The 23,004-nt window shown below is 39.6% G+C and overlaps 1 protein-coding gene across 3 annotated transcripts in view; it reads right to left on the bottom strand.

Annotated features, from left to right (window-relative positions):
- Nucleotides 1-11,094: 11,094 nt before the first annotated feature.
- The window catches only part of HSPH1 (heat shock protein family H (Hsp110) member 1), a 25,845-nt gene continuing 13,935 nt past the window's right edge, over nucleotides 11,095-23,004 (bottom strand). For all 3 annotated transcript variants that reach the window (XM_058437707.1, XM_032150534.1, XM_032150533.2), the window contains 10 exons: nucleotides 22,817-22,923; nucleotides 22,427-22,560; nucleotides 20,051-20,256; nucleotides 18,277-18,408; nucleotides 15,620-15,757; nucleotides 14,648-14,773; nucleotides 13,464-13,571; nucleotides 13,244-13,363; nucleotides 12,870-13,031; nucleotides 11,095-11,997 (listed from right to left, as the gene is read on the bottom strand). In XM_058437707.1, coding sequence (XP_058293690.1) covers nucleotides 11,791-11,997; nucleotides 12,870-13,031; nucleotides 13,244-13,363; nucleotides 13,464-13,571; nucleotides 14,648-14,773; nucleotides 15,620-15,757; nucleotides 18,277-18,408; nucleotides 20,051-20,256; nucleotides 22,427-22,560; nucleotides 22,817-22,923 — 1,440 coding nt within the window. In that variant the 3' untranslated portion in view covers nucleotides 11,095-11,790. The remainder of the gene's footprint in view (nucleotides 11,998-12,869; nucleotides 13,032-13,243; nucleotides 13,364-13,463; nucleotides 13,572-14,647; nucleotides 14,774-15,619; nucleotides 15,758-18,276; nucleotides 18,409-20,050; nucleotides 20,257-22,426; nucleotides 22,561-22,816; nucleotides 22,924-23,004) is intronic.

The following is a 23,004-nucleotide window of genomic DNA, read 5'->3' as shown; positions in this document are numbered from 1 at the left end:
TTTTCTCTCCTCCTGTCTAGGACAACTCAAAGTAGCACCACTTGGCCAACTCTCAGACAAATGTTTGCTGGCTTTTCTAGGATGCTTTGGTAGAAAGTTGGGGACCATCAAGGAGGGACCATGCTTCTCACCCCCTACTAACAGCTGAGGAAATAAAGGGGAGAAAGAAAGATGTCCAGACCCATCAGCAAGCATGGCAGAGTTGGGACCTGGTCTCCTCTACCCCTCTGGAGCTTCGGAAAGAGAAAACTCAGAATTCAAATCCAGGCAGGAGGGAGTGGAAAGGGGGCAGAAAGAGGAGCTGGGTCAGGAAAAAGTCAGATGTGTCACTACTTGGCTCCAGTGCTCAGAGGAGTCTGGCTACAGCTCCTAGAAGCTTGGTCAGGTCCTTCTGTTATCAGGACAGGGGATAGGATCATTCTTCTCAACCCTGGAGGCCACTCTGTCTCATCTTAACCATGACTACTCCCCCTCACTCAGACCCTCTTCCACCTCCTCTTCCTCATCCCACCCCCTTCTTTTAGGAGCTAAGGTTAAGCCTGGGCCTGCTTTCCCCTTGCCATCAGTCCCAAGATCCCAAAGACTCTATTTTGTGGCTTACATGCTAGTCTGAAATAACTTGGCCTGTTTGACATATTGTACCTTCCCCTGCCTCTCATTCTGAAGCACACCCTCGTGTCTCCCTTTTCACTTCTGCCCTTGGTGGAGATTCTCATGAAAAGGTGTCATTTTTGTGCACCTTTATTATCAACAGAGGTATGGTTGAAGGCTTACAAATGTAACCACTGGTTGAATGTTCCTGGAAAATGACAAAGCCAGTATATCTTGTCCAGGAGATTCCTCTCTGGTGAAACACGGGAAAACTTTGCAAGAAAGATTTAGGCAATATTTTTTCTCATCCACTTGGGATAGTGTGCTGAGTAATGGCCACCCAAAGATCCAAGATCTGGTCCCTGGAACCCATGAACGTGACCTCATTTGGAAAGGGGTTTTGCAGCTGTGATTAAGTTTAGGATCTTGGGATGGGGAGATTACCCTGGATTTCCTGGGCAGGCTCTAAATGTCATAAGTGTCCTTACAAGAGAGAGGCAAAAGGAGGTAACAGAAATACATGTGGAAAAGTAATGGAAAGAAGAAATAAAGAGATGTGACCACAAGCCAAGCAATGCAGGGCAGCACCAGAAGCCAGAAGAGGCAAGGACGGATTCTCCTCTAGAGCCCTCGAGGGAGCACGGCCCTGCTGACACCTTGGCTTCAGACTTCTGGCCTCCAGAATTGAGAGAGAATAAATGTGGGTTGTTTCAAGCCACTCAGTCTGTGGTCATTAGTTACGGCAGCCATAGAAAGCTGATACAGACACGAAGGCTTCTGGAATGGGGCACAGTTTTCTCAGGAATATGGAATCTGGCCAGTGCTTATCCATCAATTATTTCATTTGCTCATTTAGTTCACATTTCACTTATGTGTCAGGCTCTGTGCGAAGCTCTGGGGACACGAATAGGACTAAGAACCTATTCTTGTCTCAAGGAACACACAGTCTAGTAGCAGAGAGAGTTACAAACAGATTAGAAAGTAATGCTTTAAATACAATAGGAGAGACACAAAGAGATCTCCATGGAGGGGCTGGGGACCAACTGGAACATTGTCAGGAGGTCTGGCCAGGGATTCCTAGGGAGGGAGAGACCTGAGCAGCAGGAAGATAGACAGGTGAAGGCTGGGGGAGGGTGGGGTTGGGTGGTATGTGTGGTGCAGTGTGCCTGTGTGTGTGTGTGTGTGTGTGTGTGCATGCATATGCATGGGGTGTGTGTGATGCAGTGCGTATGTGTTAGAGAGAGAGCGTATGCACATGTATGTACACCTGAGAGTGGGAGGTTGGGTGAGTTTGAGCAGGGTTGCCATGGCCAGGGATATAGGATTTGGGGTACACGGTGTCCCTTGGGAGTAACTCCTTCCTCCTTGAAGCCATGGTCCTGCCCCAATATCTCTATCACCTCTGAGGAAGGGCTAATCACCATTTTTAGGGACCTTTTTCAACCAGTGCAGGACCTCCCCAACAACCACAGAGGATAGTTTCAGACTGAGGACTGCTCTTCCTTGATTGCCAAAACTAGCTGTGATGCCCCCACCTCTCTTCCTAAAAGCAAGAGATTGATGAGCTTATGTAGGAAAGATGCACTATGTTAGAAATCTGAGCTCTTCCCATGTCACTCCTGGGTAGGTCTCAATGACCTTGGAGCCCTTGGCCTGCAGAACCTGCTTTCATGGGCCAGGGGGAGCCCCCAGACCAGTGTGTGCCCTCCAGTCTCCACCGCCATGAAACAAAGAGTCTGCTATGGATGGCAGTCTACGTTGGGCCAATGTAGACTCCTATTTCCAAGCCTATTATCTCAAAAAGTCTTTGTGTCCGGCAATTCTTTAGCTTCTGTGAGGAATGGTTTTATAGTTCATTATTGGCTAAAACTCTGAGGAGCATGGGAAGGGGGAGAGACTGAGTGAGTGGCTGCAGTTGATATCTCCAAGAGGTTCCTGATATGGTTTGGCTGTGTCCCCACCCAAATCTCATCTTGAATTGTAGCTCCCATAATTCCCACATGTCATGGGAGGGACCCAGTGGGAGATAATTGAATCACGGGGCCAGATCTTTCCCATGCTGTTCTCGTGATAGTGAATACGTCTCATGAAATCTGATGGTTTTATAAATGGGAGTTCCCCTGCACAAGCTCTTTCTTGCCTTCCACTCTGTAAGACATGCTTCTGCTCCTCCTTTGCCTTCCACCATGATTGTGAGGGCTCCCCAGCCATGTGGAACTGTGAGTCCATTACACCTCTTTTTATTTATAAATTACCTAGTCTTGGGTATGTCTTTATTGGCCTAAGAACATAAGAGCATAAGAACAGACCAATCCAGGTCCCAAGTAGGAAATGGGCAGAGGGGAATGGGCTAGCACTGGGTGAGGCCAGATGGACAGAAGGGAGAATCCAGGACACCCTGTGGGTTCTTCCCATTTCGATGGTGGCTGAAACAGGTGCCTCTGACTTCCAGACCCTGTTGATTCAGTGGGACCAAAGACAAGCATATGAAGACCATGATAAGTTAAACAAGGAGAGAACCATCTTCCTCTGACCTCAGAGCATTCACCACCCAAACTCCACCCCAGACTCTTGTGGAATGCATTTATTGTTCCAGTTTCCCACTCAATTTTCTAATTTTACACATGGGAGAGCATTCTCCAAATGCAATGTCCTTTGCTTCCTCACACTCATTCAGCTGCAACTGCTCTCAGAAATCGCCAGTGAACTCTGTGCTTCAGTCTAGTGCACATTCTGGTCTTCATCTCCTTTGGCCACTTTGTAGAACTTGTCCCTCTCCATCCCTTCCTCCTTTTTCTCCCTTGGCTTCTATGACCTCTACCACCTGTTTCCTTCCAGCTCTCCCACCACTGTTTCCTCAGATGCCCTTCTTCTGCCCTGATTCTTAACATAGGCCTCCTGAGGTTTTCTGTTTTGAACATCAGTTCTTTGACAAATCCTGACTGAGCATCTACTAAATGCAAACCCTGTGCTAGGCATTGGGCTATTAAAAAATGAATAGAACTGAGCCTCTTCCCTCTCACATGTGTAGATGAGGCTGAAAGCTCAGCAGAGGAGGGTGTGTGTGACTCAGGTGCATGGGGGGCACACACAGGACAAAAGTCCTTCACTTGGGCTGTGTGCACAGCTGGCTTGTGTGTCTGCACCGAGAGCCCGGCTGTCCACTCCAACTGCAGTCTGTATTTCAGCTCTGCTCTCTACCGAGTTCCACACCCGGGAGCCTCTGCTCTCTGGCTGGCTGTTGGCTCTGCAAACACCTCAAATTCAACATGTGTCAAGGTAAACCTGGCTCTCCCTCACCTTCTTCCCTGGCTCTCTGTCTGCGTGTTCTCCTTCAAGGAAGGGCACCATTTTTCACCTTGAAAAGAGAGAGACCAAAGTCAGAGAGACCTGGGAGTCAGCCACGACTCCCCACTCCCTCTCCCTGATTCGGAGCCACACAATAGCAGGGCAGGAGGTGCCATGCACGACACAGATGAGGACATCAGGGCCTGGGGGTTGGAGGATGAGCTTTCTGGGCAAACTGTAAGGGCCAAAGAGCCCTGCTCAGAGCAATGGCTTGGTGAATTGCTCAGGCTACTAGGCATGATTCCCAGTGGTGGGAAAGGAGGAATGAGTCCTTGCTTCCTTCCTTGGGAGCTGGGAGGTTCTCAGCATCTTGGGCCACCCTCGCTTTGTGCAACCTCAGGGTCTGCTGCTTACACATGAGGTCCTAATGCCTAGGGACTCAGCACTGAAGAACCACTTCCTGGCCAGTCTCCTCTGTGCCATGTTGGGAGAATGCACATGCCCTGGGATGCAGGGGAGAACAAGAAAAACTAGGTTACATGCCGGGCAGATGTGTAGCTGGGTCTGCCCAGCATCCTCCATTCTCCTGGAAGCAGCATCCCACTTGCTTTAGCGATAAATGTTCTTCCCTCTACCTACTCATGGTTAGAATGGCAGCAGTCGTGTTCTTGCAGAGCTCACTCTGGGCACAGTTTCGTCCCTGGGAGGGATGGAAGTTTCCCCCTGGGACTTCTTGCCCCTGGGAGGTGTGTTAGTGGTGTCTGCTGGGGACTGCTGTTGCGGCTGTGCTTCCCAACCTCCCCTAGTAGCAAGTTATCAGCAAGGATAATGGAGAGGATTCCCAGTGTTCCAAAAGTCTGGCTTCCCTGAGTTATGCACAGACTGGTTAGTCAATGCTTTCTTTCACTACCTGCCATCCTTCTGCTTATAAATTCCCTTTGAACCAAGGTACTTTTAGGTGGGTTTCTGACATTTTACAACTGAATGTCCTAACTGGTACAGTGAAGGCGATGCCCCTTCTCCGAGGACCAGGGCTAACACCTGTAGGGAGGAATTCCAGATGGGCAGGCAGGCACTCATGTGGAGTGTGACCAGAACACACCAGCTGTGCGTGGAAAATACACCAACCCACCCGTGTGCAAGACACACAGTATATGTGCCATAAACACATGAAAGCCATAGCAACTGTAGAGTCAATATCTGCTATTCTAGATTTTATTCTTGTAGCTGTGAAGCAGTGGGAACTGTTTATTCCTGGACTTGTATCACCCAATCATGGAGGAGCAGTTATGACTCTGATCACTAGACCACTCCAGTAGTTTTTGTTAAGGTTAGGTCAACAAATACATTCAATATAATTTACGGCAACCTTTTGGTTGATGGGCCACATTTAATAATGCTTTTTGATATAAGTGGATACAAGTAATGCCTAAAAACAACTATTAAAGAAGCATTGTCTAATTCCTCTAACAAAGTAATCCTTTGGGTAACATGCTTATGTATAGTAGCTATAAAATCTCCAAAATTCTCAAACAAAATCTACATCATTTAAAAAATGTTGGGCTGATCATGGCTACCAAATGAAGTACATAATCTTTGTATCCTGTATCCAAAAGTACAGTTGTAAAGGACATTTTTGATGGACAATTGGACCTGGAAATACTATTGTGTCAATGAGATTTCTTGAGTTTGATGATGGCATATGGTTCAGGAGGAGGTCCCTGTCTCAAGAAGGAACATGGTGAGAAGTGTCACAGTAACTGGTCACATGCTCACTGTGCTATTCTTTCAACTTTTCTAAATCAAAAGGTGGGAGCATTTTTTTTTTTTAATGCTAGTCTGGTATTTGTCATTGTTAGAAGGGAAAGGGGTATTATTAAAAGACTTGAGAGATTTTATTAGGAAACCAAACAGCTTACACACCCTGGCAATAGTTTACATCTCTGGGACTGGGAAAATATTGTCCTCTGCTTATGGACTGTAAAGTCACAATTCTCCAGAGACACTTTTGGCACCCTTCGGCTTTTGAACGCTCCCAAACACTCAGACATGGGCAGTCAAGAGGAGACACAGGCACGTCAGCAATCATAAATAGACTCTTGAGTTTCTGCTAAACCCACAGCAGCCACTTGGTTCACCAAGCAGGAAGAAAGCCATGCTCTGACTGCCTGGCAATGTCTATTTAAAAAGCCACAGTTTCACAGAAAACACGAAGGGGGGAAGTAAAACACCAGTGTGTTTGTGTGCAATGGTGGCGATGAGAAGTAAAAAGTGAACGCTGATATCGGAGAAGAAAGCTAACACTGAAGAGGTAGACAAGGGAGCACCTCCCCAGCCAACATAACTTGTAGAACTTCCTGGGTGTCCACCCTGTGCCAAGATCACTCAACAGATCATGTGCACAAATTCCTTTAATCTTCAACAACCACCTTGTGGAGGCAGAAACTGAGTTTACAGAGGAAACCAGCTGGAGAGGTTAATGCCAAGGCCATGTGGATTGTGAAAAGTGCAGCCAGAATGTAAACCCAAGTTATGTTTGACTTAAAGGCCAAACAACCATTTATACTTTCCAGTGCTCCTTCCCTGCTCAGCTGGGCCAGTACTGAGTGCAAGAAGGGGTGGTTTCCCAATTTTCCATGCTTTTCTGTATTTTATTAGTAATAAAAGCCAGAAGCAACTAAAAGGAACACATTGATAGGAAACCCCTGGGACGTGTGGGGGATGGTGTATGTGTCCGTGTGGGGGATGGTGTATGTGTTCGTGTGGGGGATGGTGTATGTGTCTGTGCAGAGGATGTTGGGGGCTGAAGGGTGGTGGTGATGCAGGGAAGCAGCCCCTGAAAGCACCAGTCCAACAGTGAACTACAGTGAGATGCTCAACTGCCTTCATTCACTCGGTTACAGACAGGCTCATTCTCATTAGGACTCAAGGCTTCAGTGATTAATGCAGAAGCCAGTTAAACATGTACAAAAACCTATGGAAAGGTGCAGAAGCCATTTTGCATCAATCCCAAAATTCCTCCTGTGAGAAGCGGGATAGGTATAAGGAAGTTGGGTATATGTAAGTGATACTTGAACATCTATAGCCAATGTGAAAAGGCTAATTACAGAAAACTGTAAATGGATGAGTCTATCATCGTTTATCTACAGAATAGATCATCAGTGCTTAGAAAAGGAAACTTCAAATTCTTAGCACTGAGACATCAGTTATCAAACAGGACACCCCACATACAGTCAATAGCCCTGTGGTTGTCATTGGACTCACCTGGGAAGCTTTTAAAATCCTGATGCGCAGGTCCCATCCCAGACCAATTAAATCAATCTCTGAGGGTATGTGTCAGTATTTTGTACAATTAGCCCCTGAGAAATTCTAATATGCAACTAGGGTTAAGAGTCAGTTTCTAGTCCAATGCTCAATGAAAAGGTATGCTTTTTTTTTTTTTTTTTTTTTTTAAATGAACAATTACAATTGTCTAAGATAGTATCTCTCAAACATTTTGGGACACAATCTTCAGTAAGCCTAGACCTAATTTATGCCTAACAGATAAAAGCATCAAGAAACAATCCTCGGCTGGGCGTGGTGGCTCATGCCTGTAATCCCAACACTTCGGGAGTCCAAGGCGGGCGATCACTTGAGGTCAGGAGTTTGAGACCAGCCTGGCCTCATACATCTTTTAGTAGAGACATGGTTAAACTCTGTCTCTACTAAAAATACATAAATTAACCAGACGTGCTGGTGCGCAGCACCTGTGATCCCAGCTACTCAGGAGGCTGGGGCAGAATCGCTTGAACCTGGGAGGTAGAGACTGCAGTGAGACGAGATCGTGCCATTGCACTCCAGCCCATGCGGCAAAAGCAAGACTCCATCTCAAAAAAACAAAAAACAAAAACACCAGTCCTCACCTTAACTCCTTATGATACATTGATATTTTGTTTCATTAAATTAAAAAAAAAAATACTGGTCTCGATCGGCTTTACAAAACACTGGACTAAGAATCTGCATTTTGTGAAGAAAAGCTTCAGTGTTTCATATAAACATGAGTTTAGAAAACTGGATACAGCCTGGTGAAAAAACAGCAAATCTTAACATGGTTGGATTTTATGGCTAATTTCAGAGAAGAGATTTTGAGTCCTGCCACAGAGTTTTCAATGACGATACAAGTGCATTTTCACAGTGCTGGTCAACTTTCATCCCTGGCTATGTGCATGCCGACTTTGATCACTCTGCCACCGGAGAGAACATGGGCCTTAGAGTTAGATCTAAGTTCTAATTAACATATATTTTAGCTTGGTCAGAGCGTCACCCCATTTTCCCACCTGTAAAATGGGGGAAACAATGCAACCATGCCTTTCTGAGAACATCATTGTGAAGCCTGAGTGAAGACACCTGGCACAGTGCCGGATTGCTGAAAGATACTCAGAAAGGGCCATTTTACTTCCTTCTCTTTGAGTGTTATTTTGAAGTTCAAAGTCATTTTCCCTATAACTGAAGGACAAGGGACATTGTTGGTTGTCACAACTGGGGTAGAAAGGTGCTACTGGCATTTGATGGGTAGAAGCTAGGGATGATGTTAAACATTCTACAAGGCACAGGACAGCCCCCACAATCGATTAGCCAGCCCCAAATGTTAATGTGCCAAAGTTGAGGAACCCAGCACTAGAGGAATCCACCATGGCAGAGACTGGCCCGGTCAAGGTTATACAGATTTGGGTGAGGAAATGGGGATTCACAGAAATGGGGTTAATTACCTAAAAACCATAGCACTAACGGGGCCAGCATGAACTCCTGAACATGAAACAAAATCTTTTCCAAACCCAAAAGATCTTCTGTCCACTACACCATACTGCCTGTCACCTGCCCTGAAGCAGTCAGTATAAGAACTGTTAAGAGGCCCATGCTATGCAGTTCTAAGAAAACTAAACCACAAGTGACTGAAAAGCTGTTATCCTAGAGCTTTTAAGTATGCCCCGTTCTTATGTTATTTCCAAATCACATGCTAATATGGACTAAAAGGTAACTAGTTTTGACTAGTTCTCTTTTAGGAAGTCTCTAAGGCTAACAAACTAGGCCACTACAAGAAAACCATAGCACACATGCCAGAGCAAATAGGGGAACACTTCTTATCATTCTGCCCACTTAGAAGAACTTAACCATACCAAAATTACTCAGTACTTGGAGAAAGTCAACCTCTCTCCAAATATTTGTAAAGACTCCCTCTTCCCAGAAAAGCCGATGTCACTGTTTTGTGCTATGAAAACATACGATAGATGGCAAGAGATATTACTCCACAGCAATCAAACACCACAGGCAAAATAGAAGCCTGGATATAAATTGACAAGTTGGTAATGTAGAAAAAAAGTATCTTGAATGCTGCTTACAAAAGCAAATAATTAATCACAGTAGCTAAAGATTTTAGCCCTTCAGAAACTAACTTCCAATAGGCTATTTTGTAGAGGCAGGTTACACTAGTCAAATTAATTGCACTATTCCTTTTGATGAATAATCAAATAATCAAGCAAACGTTGGGGATTCTACCCAAGTTAATCATTGCTCAGACATAACCAATATTCATGACAAAGTAGACTCAAAATTCAACTGTTATTAAAAATGGACATTGTTTAGAAATATTGTCACAAAATGACAAAATGAGTTGTAAAATTTAATCCTTAAACAGCATTTATTCAAACTGGTGCATATCTTTGAGATCCTAGGTGATTACTAGGTACATATCACAACTGTTTGAGCCAATGATATATGTTATTATAAAGTAATCAATATGACAATACTTTTGCCCACATCCAAAAACACAGTTCACTGATTTAGGCCAGACTGACTGATGCTCCCTTCCCTGTCATCAGGTTCTATTTCAGGACAGGAGGAAAAATATGTTTTCCCATTCAGTTTTTAAAAATCTTTCTTAATGGACGTCCTAATTGTACAAAGAACACAAACCTATCTTCACTTCTCAATGTGTAAATGTGTATCTACTAAGTATACATTAATGTGCAATTAAAGACATTCAGAAAACATAAAAACCACAAAGAAACAGATTAACTGCATAAAAATTTAAAGTTGCTAAATGGTAAAGCAGCTAGAAATTATAAAGTAGGGAAATGTTGAATAGCTGACATAGTTAAGATTCTTAGAAGATTTTACATTCCAATACTACAAATGAGTACAATATGCAATTCACGAAAAATAAGCCGATTCTGAGATGTTGAAGCACCTATCAGACATACAAACGACGAGCTACCTGGTCTAGATGGAATGAAGTGTTAGCTTTAAAATTTGAGTTAGTAACTTACATCATCACCCAGGAAGCATCAGAGCTGAGGAAATAAACCTCAGCAGTCAACTGTTATTAAACCTCATAGTTTGAAGATATTACTCCATGTGATATGTGGAGCACAGAGTAGCTAAATAGTACTTATAATAAATTGGCTATAGTTCTAAGATTAATCCCTTGTGGAAGAGGGAAAGTTGGCCCTCATCAAGAGCATAAATGGCTGGGCATGGTGGCTCACGCCATGTAATCCCAGCACTTTGGGAGGCTGAGGCAGACAGATCGCTTGAACCCAGGAGTTCAAGACTAACTTGGGCAACATAGCGAAACCCCAGCTCTACCAAAAAAAAACTGTTGCACCCTAGTGAGCAGCTGGTTGTCATCTATCCTAAGTGCATGCGTCTTCTCCCCTACCTCCAACACTACTTCAATTTTGTGCTTACAAAATAACCAGATAGATTCATTGCAGCATTATTTAGAACCAGCAAAAATGAGAAACACCTAAATTTACCAATAGCAAGGTTGGTATTTTTAAGTATGTCTTTATAATGAACTCACTACCTTTATGCAGTTACAACACCTGACTGTATTTACTCATTTCCCTGGCATAGAGTTTTTAAAAACAGCCTACAGCACTGTAACATAGACACTCACACAAATATACCCCCATCATTAGGGGGAAAAGGCTCCAAGGATGTATAACAAAGTGTTAACAATGTTTTCTTCTGGGTGGCAAGATTTTAAGTTTTATTCACTTTACAGTATTTTAAAAATGCTTTAATAAACATATGCTATTTTTCCATCAGAAGAAAAACATTTTCACTTAGAGTTAACATAAGCAGTAAAAAAGAAAAACTGGACACTAACTTCATTTCTGCTAAAATAATTCATATTCTCCCCGTCTCATTTTTTAAATTAGTAACAAAATCAAGTTTAGAAATGACACCATAAGATGAACTTTATTTTAAAGCTCATAAAAGTGTTCACAATCAGTTACAACAGGATCGACATTTCTTCCATTCCACACTTTCACATGACAATCAATATACTGTATAGTGAGAGATAAAGTTTAAAGTTTTTGTTCTGCATGCTGCTAACACATTTGACTAGCTTTTGTTTTACTCAGTGAATTTTTAATATCAAAGCAAAAAGTCATTTTCTCTTGGACAGAAATGGTTTTAGAAAGCCCTTATGAAGTCAGACTTAGTCTTGTTTATAAACATCCACACCCACACACATGCTGAATGAAGAGCAAAATGCAAGAAAACTACCTTGGCAGGAACAAATGCTTAAAGATTTTAATCACAGCCCTCTTGAACAAGCAGTACAGTTTTTTTCTCCAAAAGACAAAAGTCAGTTTCATCCTCAGTGATGCAAATGGTGAGACTGCACAGAAAGCTTAGTATGAATTCACAATTCCACAGGAATCTGAAAGTTACCAAGGCAATTTTCCCTTTTAGGATCATAAAGACTACAGACTTAAGCTTTTTTTCTTTTTCTATATAATACACAAAATTTCTAAACATCCTTAAAAAAGAAAATATAAATAGTTTCAGTATGTTATGTAGAGTCACATACTATGGCAAAAATATTTTATTAATTGAAGGAATAAGCCAATTTAATGTTGTCTAGTCCAAGTCCATATTAACAGAATTTTTCTCATTAGGGTAACATTCACCATTCTGATGTGGAGGTTCAGCACCAAAATTGTTTTTGTCTTCTAAATCTTCTTCCTTTTTATCAATATTTGGGCCATTTGGAGTTCTTTCCAGTTTGGGAGATTCAATTTTTGGTTTTGGTTGTGTTACAACGGGTTCACATGTGTTGTTCAATTCCTAAAGAAAAAAAAAACTAGTTATCAGATTAACTCAGATCCATCCAGTTCATTTTCAGCTGCTTCTCCACATACCCGACCCACTATTTTTCTACCAACTCCAATTATACATCAAATAATTACATTTTCTCATTACACTTGCCCCAAACCACAGTTTACAGTCTGATCAAAAGAGTATTAATATTCTTCCATGATGTGTTAGGACTATGTACTTACATATATTCCTTCAATCCTCACAACAGGGTTAAAAGACAGAAATTATAATCCCCACTTCATGGAAGACAATGGTTCAAAGAGGTTAAGTAACTTCAAGATCAGGAAATCTAGTGAGTAAAGAGCTAGAATTCAAGTTTATAGCTTGAAACTGACAGTGCTTAAAAGGGTCACTTTTCCTTGACCTTCACTGTGTTTGAACATTACTCCAGAAGAACACCTTTCCCAGTTTCCTTCCAGCCTCACACACAAGACCTAGAATTTCCTAACCCCTTTTTCCTTACTTTGTTTCCCTATAGCACTTAACACCTCTGATAGATGACACAGGCTTGTTTACTGTTGGTCTCCCTCCCATTACAAGATGAGTTCCATAGGGGCAGAGACTACACTTTGCACACTTGTTTAATCCTGAGAACAAGGACTGGCACATGATAGGGCTCAACAAATACACTTGTTGAAATGAATGAATAAATGGAGAAGTAGAAATTTAACAAACTTATGAGGTCTTCTGTATTTTGTGACAGAATAGTAGACTAAGAAAAGCTGGTCTCAGGATGAGGTAAAAGATTTATAGGAAAAATGGCTACGTTGAAGGTTTAAATGATTGCAACTTGAGTCCGTAAGTGAACCCAGCAGTAAACACAAGACACTAACACTCACCTTGATTTTTGTTTTAATTTCCTGAGCACGTACAACTGGATCCTGATCAAGACTCTTTTTAGCCTGAGCATTCATGACATTATTCATCCATTCCATCACTTCATTAACAGACTTCTCAACTTTTTTCATTTCAGACTCATCAATATGGTTGTATTTCTCATCCTGAACAGAAATAACATGGTCATTCTGTAGAATTTATTGAACAATAATATCTCATTTGACCCAACTTTCCAGGAAGCTCAAGTTCAAATCTACCTCTAACCTCAAATACCAAAATTTCAAAGTTAAGACTATTCATGATGATTCCCAGCTTAAGTGTTAGCTTATTAAAATCTAGGTTAACTTCCTCCCTACGTACAAAAAGACTGACTCACCTTATTTCTGAAGTCAGCTGCTATCTTGGCATAGTGCTGCAGCCTCTGTCCCAGTTCCTCAAACATTTTTGGCCGTTCTTCAGCTTCCTGAAACCGAACTTTAACTGGAGTGCCAATTTTCTAAAATAAAATGTAATAAATTAATAGTTATCATAATTTTATTTTAAAGTCTATAGTTTGAAACACAAGTACCACCTTTTAGGGGGAGAAAACGACCTACCATTAATTCTTCCAACTTGTCAACATATGCTTGTTTAGCTTGGTCCTCTCCTTCTTCATACAGCCAGTCTTCAGTTTCTGTGAGGAGTCTCAAAAAATTTTGATGATCCTTAACACAAAATATGACAATATTAGTGGCACTCGTACTTCAGAATTTTTCACAACAAAACAAAGAGGCATTCTCACACTAGGTAGCTAATCTTATCTAGGAAGGCACTCTGATTTGGCTTCTCTGCCTTGTTACATAGAGACCTTGAAAATGGCTCTCATTGACTTAAAATATTTTCTTAGAAGCCCAATCTGTACAATGAAATGTGGTTTCTAGAAGAGTATCTTTCCGCTCTCCAAAAAAAACAAACCGGGTCTTAGTAACTTTTTGTTGACTTACACAACTATCAAATGCTGAAGGGGAAACGATACAAGTTGACAATCACTGAACACATGAAAAAATCATTCCTAACCGGTTCATGTATGATATGACTTCTACTCTAGCCCTGGGAGGTCCTACCTGGTTTGGTCATCTCGACTTTAGAGACCCCACCATAAAAAACCCAGAGAATGTCAGGACAGAGCTAAGAACTGAAGTACATTACAAGGTAGCCCAGAGACCTTAGAACTATTAATAAAACAGACTCCAAATTTCACTTTAAATGACCCTTAACTAAATCCTAGATTTTTATCTAGTCAGTTTCTTTTTTCCAAGTCCTATCTTTCACAGTTGTGCTTCTGGGATTTACTCAGAGCCATACTAACTGGGAGTCAAGAAAAGGGATAAGGGGAATAACGGGGCTTAGTAAGCTCTGGAATGACTGGATGAACACATCTTATGAGATGAAACAATGACAGGAAAGCTACCAAGGCAGCAGCATCACTGCATTTGACGTCTTTAAAAGCGAAGATTTTTCTCCTATTTATCCTAGACCCTATGACAGTAATGCCATAGACTCTACATAAATATTTGATAGGTTCTCTCTTTTAGATGGTACAAATGAAGAGTTTTGGGGGTAGGCTAGTACAAAATAAAACTGCTCATCACCAACGAGCCTCTTTTTCCATGACTTTGTTTTCTGTTCCTAAAAAGTTCAAGTTACATAACTGAGTAAAAGCTTAAGCCTCAACTGTCAATTTTGATATTAAACACCTTATATGAGACTATCTGAACAAAAACAGAGCTCTAGGACATACCTGCTCACATATAAATTTTTCGTATGGTCCACACAGCTTGTCTCTGAACTCATACACATACTCCTCAACTGCATTTTTAGCATCATTCCTTTCTTTTTCCAATTTATCTTGCATTATCATCTTACCCTGTCAGGAAACAGGAAAGGTTAATTCCAGTCTTCTAGTTAAGTCAAGCTAAATTTTAAATATGTAGACTCTGGGGTTTAAAAAATGATACAAAACAAATTTTAGTGTTAACACAGTTCCAATTTATACCTCGTCAAACTCTTCCCACAAACCAAACAGACATTTCCATTTTCTAAATACTCAGGCTGAAGTTTGATTTTTTTTAACATTGTAACAGATTACACAGACTTCATATTTAATGCTAAAAAAAAAAAAATCAAGCTACTGCTTAAATGCAATTTTGTTTTCTTGTATATAAATGGTTATCCATATTCAGATTAACAGTGGCCAATGTATAACAGTCACACCACTCTGCCACATTTTTAAATCAAAGATAAATATATGGACTACAGTTTATTGTTAAACTCCTAAATACAATGTTCCCACCTCAGTATGGAAAAATCAAATCTCAATTATTTCACATATTATTCTAGAATTTCAGACTACTAAAAAAACACAATGTATTTTAATAGAAATATTTAGTGTGCTGTGAAATTCCAACTGTACTGTGCTCTGTTATGATTTACTGCCATCCAATTTTTTCACAAGAACTCAGCCAATCATGTTATATCAAGCAGAATGATCTATGACATAGCTCCAATATGAATACCAAAAAAAAAAAATCAACAAAACTTGTTTAAAAAATTAAACTGCAAAATTCATTAGTTTTGGCTTCATCCTATCCCTAAAACTATATAAAACTTCGGACGAGAAAGAATTATGGCCATTTATCTACTAGAAATATAGGTATCAGGGTCAAGAAACTAAACATATTTCAAAATAAAAATATTTAATTGAAGTACTTACCTCTGTCTCAATATACATATTAAGAAGGTCTTTCCCTAACTGCCAGACCAAGTTGGCTTCAATAGGCAGCTCAACATTCACCACCTTTATTTTGGGCTTTTTAGCTTCTGGAGGCTGGTCAACTTTTTTTTCATTTGCCTTGGGAAGGGGAATTAAAAAAAGGAAAAATTTTTAAACAACCCACTTGGAAAAACACAAAAAAATCTCCTCATACTTACTGATGACTTGGGCAAAAATAAAATCTCTAAAAATCATAAAGTTGGAAGAGTCTATAGGATCACCTAATTCCCACTATTTTAAATCAGGGCTGCTATTAAATATGCCATACCTTCCTTCAGGAATTCACCGGGATATTTTTCTCTTCTATATTGAACAATCTCTCCTGCTAAAGCTTTTCTTCACAAGTCTTTACTTTCTAAGCCCTTTAAATATTCTTGTAAATCCCATGAGTCAAAAAGTGAAAATTACTAAATTATCTTTATAGACTCTAGAACCTGTCACCTAAGGATAAGCTTCAACCAATACAAAACACGTTAGGATCATCTTAATTCCTGTAATATTAAAGGCCCTAAATGCCAGTATGCCTGCTTTAATTACAACTAGCACTATGCTGATGAGTGCCTTTTAAAATTTCCTTATTGAACTTGGAGTATAATACGTACATACATGTACACACACACACACACACACACAATTACTATCCACCTTTGAATTGTATCATTTCTCATAAGCAACTTTGTAAGGTAAAAAGAGGTAAGAGTCTTAAAGTAGCAAATGGACTGATATGACACATGCCAATCATTTATGTAGCTTTTTCAAAATATGTAAATACAGGGCTAAAGAAGTAAGTATCTCCTGTGGCCTTCAATTTTCCAAGCCTTTGCTATGCATTTCCATTTCTGCAGGTTCCTACTAATACAAATGACAAAGAACACAACTGAGCAGACTCAGTTGTATGACAGATCAGATGACAACCACAGTGTGTAACATGTATCCTGTAGGTAGGACGGTAAAATGGGAAGAGACTAGACCATGAGGCACAATAATCATAGCCACAGATAATTTTGAGGAGTTATGATGGATTAAATATCTTAGGCACTTTATCGAAGAAACTGGGTCTAGAAAGTTCAATGACTTGCCTAAAATTAAAGAGATGGAATTAGATCCCATGTTTCAGAGACTGATCTCAGTGTTCCTTAGAAATCACCTATCAAGTGCCATAAGCTGTTATCTCCATGGATGAGCTAGGCAGTCAGCCTACAGTCCTCCCCACATCATTTTCCTGCTAGTGCACACAACCCTTCAATACATTATGCATGCTCTGAGGGCATGAGCCACAGGAAAGAAAAATGAATCCAATCAAACATACACCTAGGAAGACACTAGAGAGCAACAGATGTTGGGAAACAAATGGATAACAGCACATGTATGGAAGTTAAATCAAGACAAGACAACCTGATAGTACCCAATTAAACCAACTGCTGACAAAACCAGCATCACAAAATGGCATTTCAACATGGAATGGATGAGGAAACCTCTCCAAAGGGGTGAGTAATCATGCTCCAAAAGGTTGAGACTAGTGGTCCTACCTACAACTAAGCAGCATGAGATCCTACCCAATGTCATGTTCTAGACAGGTACTAAGACTATCAGCAAGAGCTGATGTGCATGCTCATCCCAAGTGTGCTGTTGAAACTAAGCATCTATTTTTCCAAATAACCACCATCATCACACAACTTAACAGTAGAAAACAGAGAGCAGCTTTCAGAAATCAGAGTCAGGACCCATAGCTCACATTGGGAGCCCCCAGGATCAATGAAGGGACAGAAAAATTTAAAACTGGAAACTTTTACATAGTATAAAAACCTATCCTGACCCAATGAAAGATTCTGTAATTTGCCTGAGGGTAAAAAACTCTACCCTCAGAATGTAAGAGAAATCAACCAACCAAGAGCAGGCTAATTATTTACATAATTATTTACAGAAAATATTTACATAAATATTTACAGAAAATAAAGTTCTACAAAACATATGGTGATTCACAGTTAACAACAGAAATTTTTCAATATCCATCTGACCATGAATCTTAAAGGTTTGATTACAAGCTGTCATTTTCCAAGGGACACAACATCACTAAGTTAGCTTCCAATACCTACTGTGGAAGCAGGACAAAAAAATAATTACCTTGAAATGCATCTGGTTATTACCAGACCACCATAATTAATTTACTTAAATTTGACCGATGGCTTGAGAGGAGAAAGTTTACTAGACTCCTATAGCCCATGTATTTATCATCTGATTAGTTCAAGTGAAAACTAATCATGTAGCCCTGGGTAATATCAAGTTCTGCTTTTGGTATTAGAAGATACCTCTGCTCTTTGAAAGACAACGAACAGTATACATTAGTCTCTTGTTACTTCGAGCAGCAGTTAATCAAGAGAAGCTTTTAAGTTTAAAGCAGGACATTCAATTCCCTTAATTGAGCTTGAATACCTCTAACTGGTTTTAGTTGAAAAATACATAGAAAATCAACAGAAAAAAATCCTACACAGAATGAAATCATTTGGTGCTTGCTCTTGAAACTGCAATTTAATGATATCATTAATGATTACATGTTGCAACATTGTCTAATGGAATGAACTAGAAGAGTCACTCACTTTGTCAGCATCTGGGATTTTGTTTTCTTCTGAGGTAAGTTCAGGTGAAGGGGGAGACTGTGAGGTTTGTTGAGCATCAGTTTGTACCTGGGGCTGTGTTCCAGCTTCACTGTTGTCTTGCTGGACATTTTTCTGAAATGAAAGCCCAGGCACAAAGGATGTAGAAAGCAGGTGTACTTGTATAAATTTTTGAAGTTAAAGGGCACCAAAGAAAGTACACTCAATTTCTGAAATCTTAACAGCTGGGGAGAAAAGGTACTGGATAAAAACAAAATGAACACAAAGTACTTGAAAATCTCTGTAGAAATTCTAAACCTGTAAAAAATTCTTTGAATGACAGCAGTTAATATCGTTAAATAACACAACTAAGCATTTAATTGATGTGATGACAATCAAGAACCAAGAACTCTCCCTTACGAAGCTCATCTAAGTTTGTACAGATATTAATTCTCTAAGGCACTGGAAATAGATTACTGCAGGCCTCTTTCCTAGAAACAAGCTTCCAAAACCTATTTTACCAGCAGCCATCATGGATCTCAACATATCTCCATTTCAATTTACTAAACAATTACATAAAATGACCAATTATCAGTTATTTCGGGATTCATCACTTCAGCTAATAGATACCCAAGACTCACTCTGTCCCCACTTTCTGTGATCCAGCTATTTATACCTTAAAAGATCTCAGAGTAAAGAATAAATGCTACATATTAACAATCCTAATTAAAAATTTGGTAAAGAAAAACAAGAATGAACCTTAGAGTTTCCTGATTTTCTTTTTTAGTAGCCCTCAATCCCTAATATATTAGTGCTTGCTTGATCTTTACCCATCTTTGGAAGAGGGCTGAAATACTCTAGGTTAACTACTTTCTGCCCACACTGAACTCTCTCATATTTTTCTTCTAAGGCTTCAAGATTCTAAGATAGACACCGAAGTATTTAGAAACAAGGCATTCCTGATACCCAAAAGGTACTAAAGAGATTGAGAAAGTATATGGCACTCATCATTTAACCCATTACTGTAAATTAGAATTTTTCTAGATGAGAATAAAACTAAGGTTCAGAATGTTTATGTTCCTTAGATGTTCTAGAAAGGTAACAGTGATCACTAGACAATGCACTTTCTCACATCTTAACTAAACCACCACACTGCCTCCCTCTTAAGCTATTTCTAGTTATTCCCTAGAAATAAACTGTAATTATTGTAATACTTTAGCTTCCTAAAATTGTTCTGTTGACCACACAGAACTAGCACTCATGCTAATGATGAATAACAACTCTTACTATACGCTACACAGACACTTCTCTTCCTTCCTCCCACAATACAGAAAACCATGTAAAAATAAAAACAAGCTCTAAAATATCAAAGCCAATTTTGCCATACAATTTTAAAAACTTTAATATTTGGTAGCTATTTCAAACAGTTTTTGTAGCAGTCTGTTTTTTAAGTTTCTTAAACGTCAGTCAACATTCGACTTCTCAATGTGTGGTCTATGTCTTCAAAAAACCAAAAAGCTCCCAACTCAATGAAACATCACCTACTCTGTCATATACTAGTTACTTCAAATTAAGTTACACAGAATTTAGTCACAATTCACCAAATTTCAAGCTATATATTACCACTAACTGGCAAGTGCTATTATCATTACCTAAAATTCTGATCAAAATTATTTATGAAGGAAAACATTCATTTTAACCCTTCCCTACCCACTTCTCCTACAGCTTAGAACTAAGTCAACTCTATTCAAACACAAAGGTTTATCCACAAACTTACATCAGTGTCTGGGTTTTCTGGTGGTCTCTGATTCAGACACTCCATGTCAGCTTCAGAAGACATTTCATTCTCCTCAGTTGGGACTTTCTCCACCATAGATGCTGTAGAGATGGTGAAAATGCCATGGGTGTTGACTCGCACTTTGACTTTTACTCTAGATTTTTCTCCATCTTTCTGTGCAGAAACATTCTGAACTACAAAGCGGCCTGGAACAACAACAAAAATCACAAAATCACAATTTTAGAATTGAGTCTAAATCTCTGTAGAGGAGGCCAGGTAGGGTGGTTCATGCCTGTAATCCCAGCACTTTAGGAGGCCGTGGTGGGTAACTTGAGCCCAAGAGTTTGAGACCAGCCTGGGCAAGATAATGAGATCTGTCTCTACAAAAAAAATACAAATTAAAAAAATGAATAATAAATTAGCCGAGCACAGTGGCATGCGCCTGTAGTACCAGCTACTCAGGAGTCTGAGGCGGGAGGACTCCTTGAGCCCAAGAGTTCAAGGTGGCATTGAGCTATGATCACATCACTGCACTTCAGCCTGGTGACAAAGTGAGACCTTGTCTCTTAATAAATCAATAAAAATCTATCTGTGTAAAGGAGACAGATGAGAAAAATACAAAGGCTAAAAAAAAAACACTTGAGAACTGCTATTGTAAAATCTTCTACCTAGTCTTTACCAAATTGAAGTCCTCTAATACATACTATAACTATGACCTCTTAAAATATATACACTTGAAATTAATCTTAGCATGCCATAGAAACTTGTAAGGGCACTCTTATAACTATTTTATTTAACACTAGGCAAACACTGAGTGTAAGATACTGATAACAAGCAGTCCTTCTCTCCTCCTACCCTGTTTCTCCAGATGGGTGAGCACAAAGTAGACATGAAAATCTGTTTGCAAGCATAAGGAAGATGATAGCAAGCACATGCTGAATTTTAATCCTATAACCTTTGGTTAAATAATCAAAACATTTAGCTGTTTTAAATAAGGGAGGTGAGCCAAAATCTGTATGAAAGCCTGAAATTATTATGTACAATACAGTGGGGTTCCAGAACATTATTAAAGGTTAAAAGTGTAGACTTTAATCCAGACTGTCTGGGCTTGAATCCTGGCTGTGTGACCTGTTACAAAAGTTATCTAACCTTTCTATACCTCTGAGGATTAAGTACAGTGAGCACTTACTACAGAACCAAGTGCTAGGTTTAAGTTACAGCCACAAATAAGTACTGTTACTCCAGAGACCACTGAGTCAAAAATAAGTATTTTGAACTTATTATGTGCGAAGCTCTAAATGGAATTTAACTGCCTAGTATTTAAAGTGCTGTCTATATAAACACACAGAACTACAGATTTAATTACAATGTCACTGAAAGATGAAGGAATACACCTTGATTGTCAAATCAGTTGTTCAGGAAATATTTGCCAAAAGATCCATCTATCTAAAGAAACAGCATTTACTCTGGAAAGTGGGATATAAGATGGCTCAAGTATGTACAACGTTTTCAATTTCAATCAAACATGAAAAATTAGATGCCATGCCAAACAGCTGGGATTTTATCTTCCACACAATAACGAATTAATGCACAGATTCCAATTTATCAAAATCTTACAAGTCTACATGCGATGATTTCTTTTCCTAACAATAAATTCATGAAAACTGTTTTAAAAACAATACACCACAACTCTGGGTCAGAACATTTTAGCCTTTAAAGTAGTAAGAAAGAAAACACAACTGATCAGGTTGGACTCCTTCAAACAATTTATTTATGAAAAGGTGTGAGGCAAGGGTGTGTCCTGAAAAGACCTAGCAATATTGGCAAATTTCACCTACGGTCTGGGAAAGAGAGTTACTGTGGGTAAAAGTAGATGGATGGTGTCAAGTGTCCCCCCAAAATATGTACCAAAAAAAACTTATCTTTAGAAAAGATAACACAAAGGTACACTTGAGAAGTAGATTCACAATGGTCGCTGACTCAGGTTTTAAATTAGAAGTAACAGACTGCAAATAACACTTAACCTAGAGAAAAGGTTAGTATTAAAAGCAGGGATAATCCTTTATATACAGACTGTATCAGAACAGTGAAAATACTAAAGTGTTCATATATATATACACACACACACACACACACTTTCAAGTAACAGCAGAACTCCAAGTAACAGAACTACCAAGTCATTCTATCTCTAGACCAGTTGACTTCCTCAATAAAATGAAGATATTTCTCCATCACCATTATTCTCAACGGAAAATGTCTTCACACAGAATTATGTTCCCCTCAACATTGCTAAGAATAAGACAACTTTTAAAGTTTGTACAATGAATGAGGAGCTAAGTCTTTAAAAGAGTAAAATATACACAATGAACTCCTTACCTATTTTTGCTTCTGGATATGGAACTCCTTGGGGATCAGAATAGAAAGCTTCTAGCTCAAAAGGCCCCCTTCTCAGGAAGGTGAGAACTTTGGAGAAAGGAGCGGCATGGTTTCGACTAAACACTTCATGAACACTAGAGAGAAAAGAAAAAGGCATTCAGCAGATGAAGAACTTAAATATGCTTACTGTGCTACACAAACAGAAAAGAGACTTTCTGAAGTCTTTATCAATTCTATCTCATCATTTACAATACCAAAATGAGAGAAATATTTTGGTAGATTTGGTTGTTGAAAGATTCCAGGTAAATTGACTCTACTAGAGAAATCATTTGTTAATTTTCCTTCTTTACGTTAGAGTATAGTATCTAAATGTTAATTTCTGCTACATACCCTTCAGTATCTTCTGAATCATGGTTCCAGATCAGAGATATTGGAAAAGGAACTGCATCTGTGACGGAAAATTCTCTAACTTTAAATGCCGGGGAAAGTATTGCACACTTAAATAAAAAAAAAAATATCATGAGCACATGAACACTTTCCAGTCATCTTTTAATATAAAACTCAATTCCAATGGATGG

This window comes from Hylobates moloch, unplaced genomic scaffold (assembly GCF_009828535.3).
Source record: "Hylobates moloch isolate HMO894 unplaced genomic scaffold, HMol_V3 SCAFFOLD_4, whole genome shotgun sequence".
NCBI lineage: Eukaryota > Metazoa > Chordata > Mammalia > Primates > Hylobatidae > Hylobates > Hylobates moloch.
This window is presented reverse-complemented; position numbering and strand designations above follow the sequence as displayed.